The sequence below is a fragment of the Apodemus sylvaticus genome, chromosome 19 (genome assembly GCF_947179515.1).
Source record: "Apodemus sylvaticus chromosome 19, mApoSyl1.1, whole genome shotgun sequence".
NCBI lineage: Eukaryota > Metazoa > Chordata > Mammalia > Rodentia > Muridae > Apodemus > Apodemus sylvaticus.
Genome location: NC_067490.1, coordinates 18,234,461 through 18,242,119, shown reverse-complemented (window position 1 = coordinate 18,242,119; position 7,659 = coordinate 18,234,461). Strand labels below are relative to the sequence as shown.

The following is a 7,659-nucleotide window of genomic DNA, read 5'->3' as shown; positions in this document are numbered from 1 at the left end:
TGGAAGTGTAAGCTGAATAAACCCTTTCCTCCCCAACTTGCTTCTTGGTCATGATGTTTGTGCAGGAATAGAAACTCTGACTAGGACATCTGTGTAGCCCTGGTTGTCCTGGAACTCACTCCGTAGACCAGGCTGGCCTTGAACTCACAGAGATCCATCTGCCTCAGCCTCCCAACTGCTGGGCTTAAATGCATTCACCACCACTGGCCAGCAATTAAATTTTTTTCCTAAAATGTAGATTACATTAAAATGTGCAATGAGGGGTGGAGAGGTGGCTCAGTGGTTAAGAGCATTGACTGCTCTTCCAGGGGTCCTGAGTTCAATTCCCAGCAACCACATGGTGGCTCACAACCATCTGTAATGATATCCTACACCCTCTTCTGGTGTGTCTGAAGACAGCTACAGTGTACTCACATACATAAAATAAATAAATAGTTCTTTAAAAAAATATACAATTCTGGTCATACACAGATATAGCAGAAACCACGAAATGGGAGTGTTTAGCACATGCCTCATTTGCTCTAAGATTTACTCTCTGTCTCCCACAACATCTTTCTTACCCTCTCCTCTCCCTTTCTCTCGACTTCCCATCATTCATCAAAACCTATTCTCAGAGCATAATTAAGATGGCTGCCCAGAACTCTGATACACAAAGGTTGACCCTTCACCACCTTCCCGAATATTCCGCCTCACCAGAGAGACTGATATGAAACTCATTATTGTACGGTGAGAAATCTGACGTGCATGCAAGGTACAGTGTCAGGGCAGCACAGCCGTGAGAGAGGCAAAGGTATCGGGTTTCGACCTTGGGAATCTGTCCTAGGGAGGCAGCCAACTTCATAACCATGCCTTTCCTTTGTTCAGCAGACCTGTATCAAGTGAGACTCTGTACCATGTACTGGGCATTTGGACAAGCCAAAGACACTTTAGATTATTTGAAGGTGACACAGACTAGTAAGGCACTGAAAGCTACAAAGGGGTGGGGTGGAGGCAAAACTGTATAATCTTAAGAGAAACCCAGGCCTTAGCATTGAAAGCAACTGAACTTACAATTCTGAAGTACATACAGTGTGGTAACTATATGTCATACAATTCTTGTTAAGGACAAAAAGAATGTAGGGTCATATCCCACCATTAAAACATGAATGTCACGGTAAGGTTACAAATGAGCTCTAACCAATTTGGACACACACACACACACACACACATACCCCTTAGGGCTTCTATTATTGTGATGAAACACCATGACCAAAAGCAACTTAGGGAAGAAAGGATTTAGCTGGTTTATACTGCCATATCGCCGCTAATCATCAATGGAAGTCAGGACAGGAATTGCAACAAGGAAGGAACCCAGAGGCAGGAGCTGGTGCAGAGGCCATGGAGGGTGCTGCTTACTGGCTTGCTCCTCATGGCTTGCTCAGCCTGCTTTCTTATAGAACCCAGGATCACCAGCCCAGGGATGGTACCACCCACAATGGACTGTGCCCTCCCTTATCCATCACTAATTAAGAAAATGCACTACGGCCAAATCTTTTTTTAAAGATTTATTTATTTTATGTATATGAGGACACTGAAGCTGTTTTCAGACACACCAGATCCCATTACAGATGGTTGTGAACCACCATGTGGTTGCTGGGAATTGAACTCAGAACCTCTGGAAGAGCAGTCAGTATGCTTAACCACTGAGCCAGCTCTCCAACCCCTACAGCCAAATCTTATGGAGGCATTTTCTAATTGAGGTTCCCTCCTCTCAGATGACTGCATCAAATTGACCTCAAACTATCCAGCACAATATTATTTCTGAATTTCATAAAACAGTTTCAGAACGTATTCTACAACCATAGTCACATTGTCTTCGAATAACCAAAGAAAATGCCAAAGAGTCACATCAATGGAAAGGGGGCCTGGAAGGCTTCCTTGGGGGTGGGCATGGAGTCTAGCAATAGTTGGCATTAGCCAGAGAGAGAAACCGGAGGAGGGTGGAGCTGGAGGCTGAGAGGGGGGCTTTTCAGGCAGAGAATGACCCATGGAAAGACTCTGGTTTTTACATGTGGGTAGACCTGGGGGGGTGGGCGGGAGGACCGCAAGGGAGCAGGATGGAGGAGAGAGGCGGGCTCAGAGCGATTGAGAGTCTGTGGAGAAAGCGAACACTGTTTAGGGTGAGCTCTTCCTCCTCAAGGATGGAGAGGGTCAACCTGAAAGCTTAACCACACTTTCTTTACTCTCGTGTGAACTGACTTGACACTTTTTTGGGGGGGGGGGGTGGGGGGTGGGGAATCCCAATATGAGAGAGCACAGGACAGACTCGGCACCCAGAATTTGGAAGCTGCTGCATTTTACAGGGGAGAGTAGGTGCCAAGTGGTGTGACCTGGCATAGAGCCACTGCCTGTAAGGCAGGAATACATTCAGTTAGGGACGACAAAGGGGGGGGGGGAGGGGAGAGGGAGAAACTACAGATAAAACCCAGGGCCTTACAAATCTAAAGCAAACCACGCATGGTGTAATCCCAACACTTGAGAAGCTGGGGCCCGTAACTTTGAAACCGATCAAACTGCTTTTGAACAGTGTTTGAATGGATTGCCTTAAGTTCGGAGCCAGCCTCAGTCACATGAGTTCAAGGCCAGCCCAGCAAGACAAAATAAATAATACATAGGAGGGCTGCGGTTCTAGTCCAAGAATGGATCAGGGACAGAACATGATGTGGCGAGGAGACAGAGGGAAGCCCAAAACCCTGGGAGCTGAGTAAGGAGAGGGTGTCTCCCAAGCCTTGTGTCATCAAGTGAGTGATCTGGAAAAGTCCCTCGTGGGTGCAAACAAGCCAGTCACCCACAATTGTGACACCAGTGGAGGAAGGGCAGGAGCACGGCCCATGAACAAACAGGAGTCTGAGCAAAGAGAACCGCTCTGCCAGCGTCCACCTCAAGTTCTTTTGTAATATTTGGCCATAATGACCGGAATGGAGCTAGTCAACATTAGACAGTGGACGGATAGGTTTGTAGTTTAGCGGCTGCTGCTGCTGCTTCTTCTTCTTCTTCTTCTTCTTCTTCTTCTTCTTCTTCTTCTTCTTCTTCTTCTTCTTCTTCTTCTTTCTTCTCCTCCTCCTTCTCCTCTTCCTCCTTTTCCTCCTTCTCTTCCTCCTCCTCTTCCTCTTCTTCTTCCTCCTCCTCTTCCTCTTCTTCTTCCTCCTTCTCTTCCTCTTCTTCTTCCTCCTCCTTCTCCTTCTCTTCCTCTTCTTCTCCTTCCTCTTCCTCCTCTTCCTCCTCTTCCTCCTCCTCCTCCTTGTTCTTGGAGAAGGGAGGCTGGGATGCCCGATCTCTCATTTTGCAGTCAGGCTTGAACTTACCATGAGTCCCAGGCTGGCCCTGAACTTTGTGGTTCATCTCCTGTTTCAGCCTCCAGAGTTTGGAGACAGCTAGTGTGAGCCACCATACCTGGCTCTATTATAATTTTGCAAGCCTTAGTCCAGACTCCCAGCTGTCTGCTTTTACAGGTGCGATGTAGCATGCCTCTAGAGGAGGGAAAGAGTCTCCTGCACTCCCAAACACACCTGTTTCTCAGAAACAGGGTCCAGATAAACAGAGTAAAAAGGCTCTGCAGGAAAACACTCCTTTCAGGAGTCTCCTGGGGGCTGCTTCTCCCTTTATCTTCCTGCCTTCTCTCTGCCACACTCCTTTTCTCTATTGTCCTTTTGATCTGCTGAAGGCTTCTAATGGTGGCTGAGTCACTGGTAGGGTGCTGGTCAGTAAAACCTGTGTTCTGGGCTGGGGGGGCAGGAGGATGCTTTTCCAACGCACAAACTATATGGTCAGCCTCCCACATCCAGTGTCTGAGGGATTAAAGAACCCATTTAGAGCACAATAGGAGAGAGAAGACAGTGTCCTTCACCTCCTGGACCTGAACATGCAAGGCATGATGTGACCCTGTAATGACAGCAGTGGTCACGAAGCTTGCATAGACACATGACTTCTTTTGGAAAATCAAAAGCAAGTTCCTTGTCTGCATTCACTAGCACACAGAACTTAATGGTAAACTCACGGCATTATGGACTCGTTAAATTCTGAAAACGGAGACTAGGTTTCCAGATCATGCAGTCTTACATGGAATCGCCTGGAATAAAGTAAAAAGGGGTTAGTTAGGTCAGGGGTCTCCACACCTTTGCATAGGGGTGGTATCAAAAGACCCTTCACAGGGGTTATATCAGATATCTGGCATATCAAAACATTTACATCATGATTCCTAACAGTAGCAAAATGACAATTTCAAAGTAGCAATGAGAAAAATGTTACGGCTGAGGGGTCACCACAACATGAGGAGCTGTATTAAAGGGTCAAAGCATTAGGAAGGTTTCAGGCCACTGGGCCCAGAGGCTCAGCAGAGCAGCGGACAGTGAACACCTCGCTAAAGCAGGTCTCACAAATACTGTTTGTTTAGTAGGAGAACAGAGACACAGCAAAGTCCCCGCAGCAGGGTTCTCTTATTCGGGTGTAATTGCCGTGCTTTTCGCTAGCTGGCGAGGATATTGAGTTCCTCACTTCATCATACGCTACAAAGTCAGAATTCTTGTTTTAGTTTGGTCTCACCTGAAATATTGCTCTCCTTTCAAGAAATGCAATTTATCTCCATCTAACTGCTTAACAGAGATATGTTGGCTCCCTACCACGTTCACTTGGCAGAGAAAAGAAAGCAAAAGTGACAATAAACAATGAAAGGGGAACCAGGAAAGCAATGCTTCCATTCTACCTTAGACTCCAGGTGCTGGGGGTCCCTGCCTCTGTGTGATAAAAAGAAAAAGAAAAAACAAAGAGGAGGAGGAGAAGGAAGGAAGGAAGAAAAGAAAGAAAGAAAGAAAGAAAGAAAGAAAGAAAGAAAGAAAGAAGGAAAGAGGAAAGAAAGAAAGAAAGAGAAGAAAGAAAAGAAGAAAGAAAAGAAAGAAAGAAAGAAAGAAGAAAGGAAGAAAGAAAGAAGAAAGAAGAAGAGAAGGAAGGAAGGAAGGATGAGAGGAAGGGAAGGAGAGGGGAGAGGGGGGGAGAGGGAGAGCGAGACAGAGAGACAGAGAGACAGAGAGACAGAGACAGAGAGAGTCTACTTTTGAGAGAAAACCTTTGTATCTTTACAGCCAGAATGTGGAGGGATACATTTCTGGCTACGTCCCTCTGGCTGATTGGGACAAACAGATGCAGGGAAAGGCGCTCCCTTTGGGAGAGCCCTGGCTCATATAGATGCTTTCCTGCCTTGAGTTCCCAGTGGCCTGTACAGCCAGCTGTCCCTTGTCATCTGACCTCTTAGAAACGAGGACACTCCGAGATCCTGCTCTCAGCTTCCTAGCCAACTAGGGCTCAGCCCCTGCCTCAGTCCCTGGCTCCGCCAGGGCACACGGGCGGGGGCGGGGGGCTGCTCTGAACGTCTAGTTGGGAGTCGTCAGCGCGACGAGCGAGCGGTCCCCAGATGGCGTGGACTCGAGACTGGAACTCTGTTTCTGAGGAGTGTGTCTGTGGTTCCCGCTGCCCAGTGGATTTTACGCTCTAAAATGAACAATATAAGCTAAAGCTACACCGCTGCCCGGTGCCCTCTTAAGTTCAGACAAACAGGACAAACACCACAAACCCATCACTAGGGGAGGACATCGTGGGGATGCCTGTTGGGAGTCAGTCCACCCGGGTGGGAGTCCGTCGCCCTTGCTATGCACCCCCACCTCCCCAACCTTCTTCTAAAGCCCCAGGCTCTCTCAAGGCAGCTCTGCCCAGGTTGTCTCGGGGACCCTGCGGCGGACGCGGCACTGGGCATGCTCGGATGGCAGCGGCCCGGGCGGGTCGCCGCGCCTCCACCTGGCTGTCCCGCCCCCCGCAAGCCAACCGCGCAGCAACCTGGCGGCGCCCGGCAGGGGGAGGAGACGGCGCGGGGCGGCGCTGCGCGTTCCCGAGCCGTGGCCCAACTTTCTTCCCCCCACTTTCCCTCCCGGGGGTGCAGTCCTTGGATCGGGAGTTGAGGAGACTCCGACTCCGGCGCGCAGAGCCGAGTTCCTGGAAGGAGGAGAGCGTGGGTGCCCACCGTATGGCCTGCTCGGGCACCTCGTCCCCAGTGGGCGCGGGGAGCCCCGATCTTGAGCAGGTGAGCGCCCCCCCACCTGTGGCTGCCTCCCTCCACTCCACCTCTGCGGCGATGGTGGGCTGGAGTTGCGATCCCAGGAGACCAAGGGACACGGGGACCTTAGGGGAGCCCGGTGTTCTTGAATGGGGGGCCTGGGAAGCCCGGGAGGGGACACTGACTCTGCTCATCGCCGTCTCGCTGCTCCCAGACTGGACAGGAGTTTGGCTCCCTCCCGGAGCGCGAATTCCTAGCGGGCTCCGCAAGCCCCAGCGTCCCCAGGGAGTAGGGAGGCGAGGACGCGGGGCTTTGGCTCTCGGCATTTGCTCGGGAAAAGCAACCCCGGGCGCGGGGCAGCGGGCGGGCCCAGCTGCGACTCGCGTCTTTGGGTTTCGTGTTCACCGCCAGGCCGAACTTGCCTGAGGACACGATCCCGTGTCCACTGCACCTTTAACGGGGAAGTCACCTGGCTGGCAAAGTTAACCTTCAGTTCGGATTTCTTTTCTTTTCTTTTCTTTACTTAGTAGGGAGCGGAGGGGCACGACTGCATGCTTTCGAAATTGGGGCATAAAAATGCAGAGCCCTCGGGTATGGTAGCAGTGCCAAGGGGCGGCTCGAGGTGGGTTCTCCCCGCCCCCCCCCCGTCCTCCGCCCCCCACCTCTGGCATCTGAGAGAAACGCGCCAAGAGGGAAAAAAAAAAAAAAAAAAAAAAAAAAAAAAAAAAAAAAAAAAAAACAACCAAACCAGGTGTTTGAGGAACACAGCAGTAGCTTCCAGTTTCTTTTCCTGCCTCCCCACAGACCTTGCTTCTGTAAGCCTTGGGGCTGTCAGTGTTGAAGGCGTGTTCACGGAATGCATCCTGAAGGGGACCCAAGAAACCTGGGGGATGGGGGAGTGGGGGCTGGGCCCGCGTATGGGGGTGTGTGCATGTCAGGAGGAGGAAAATAACTCTTTTGCTTAACTTTTGAGACCGGAAAAAATTATCTGTGTACATTCATAACGACAAATAACTACTTTTTTTTTTTAAACACACCCTGGAGCAGGCTCAAATCATCGGTTTACTTAGTTTGACATCTGTTAGCTCATTCATGCCTTTCATTTAGCTTCATGCCACACACACACACACACACACACACACCCACACCCTAAGCTCCCAGAATGCTTAAAAAGACCCACCAAGGTTCACAAAATAAGTGTGTGTGTGTGTGCGCGCGTGCATACGCGTGCGCGCGCATTTTCTTGCAATTTGATTCTGAGTTTTGATTTTGTTTGTGGGAGAATAAGCGTGTCCTGTCTAAATTTAGAAACGGTCACGTTCTTGTTCGCTTAGAAACTGTCTTACCTCCCTGAGGTAAGACTCTCACTGCAGGAGGGTGGCTAGTCCAGGTAGGCGTCAGTTGGGAGTCTGAGGGAGGCAGCAGGCCCAGGGGAAGGCAGACTGCTGCCCCAGCACTTCAGGCCTCAGTAGAATCTGCTGACCTGGGCTCAACCCAGTGCATCTTTCGGAGGCACATGCCCTATGCTGGAAGGGAATGCAAAAATTAAACCGCTTCTAAAACAGCGCGATCTGGGT

General features: G+C 50.2%; 1 protein-coding gene across 6 annotated transcripts in view; it reads left to right on the top strand.

The window, feature by feature from the left end:
* The first annotated feature begins 5,805 nt into the window (after positions 1–5,805).
* Positions 5,806–7,659, top strand: part of Ank3 (ankyrin 3) — a 600,128-nt gene continuing 598,274 nt past the window's right edge. For all 6 annotated transcript variants that reach the window (XM_052163460.1, XM_052163459.1, XM_052163463.1 and 3 more), the window contains exon 1: positions 5,806–6,109. In XM_052163460.1, the coding sequence (XP_052019420.1) occupies positions 6,053–6,109 (57 nt within the window). In that variant the 5' untranslated portion in view covers positions 5,806–6,052. The remainder of the gene's footprint in view (positions 6,110–7,659) is intronic.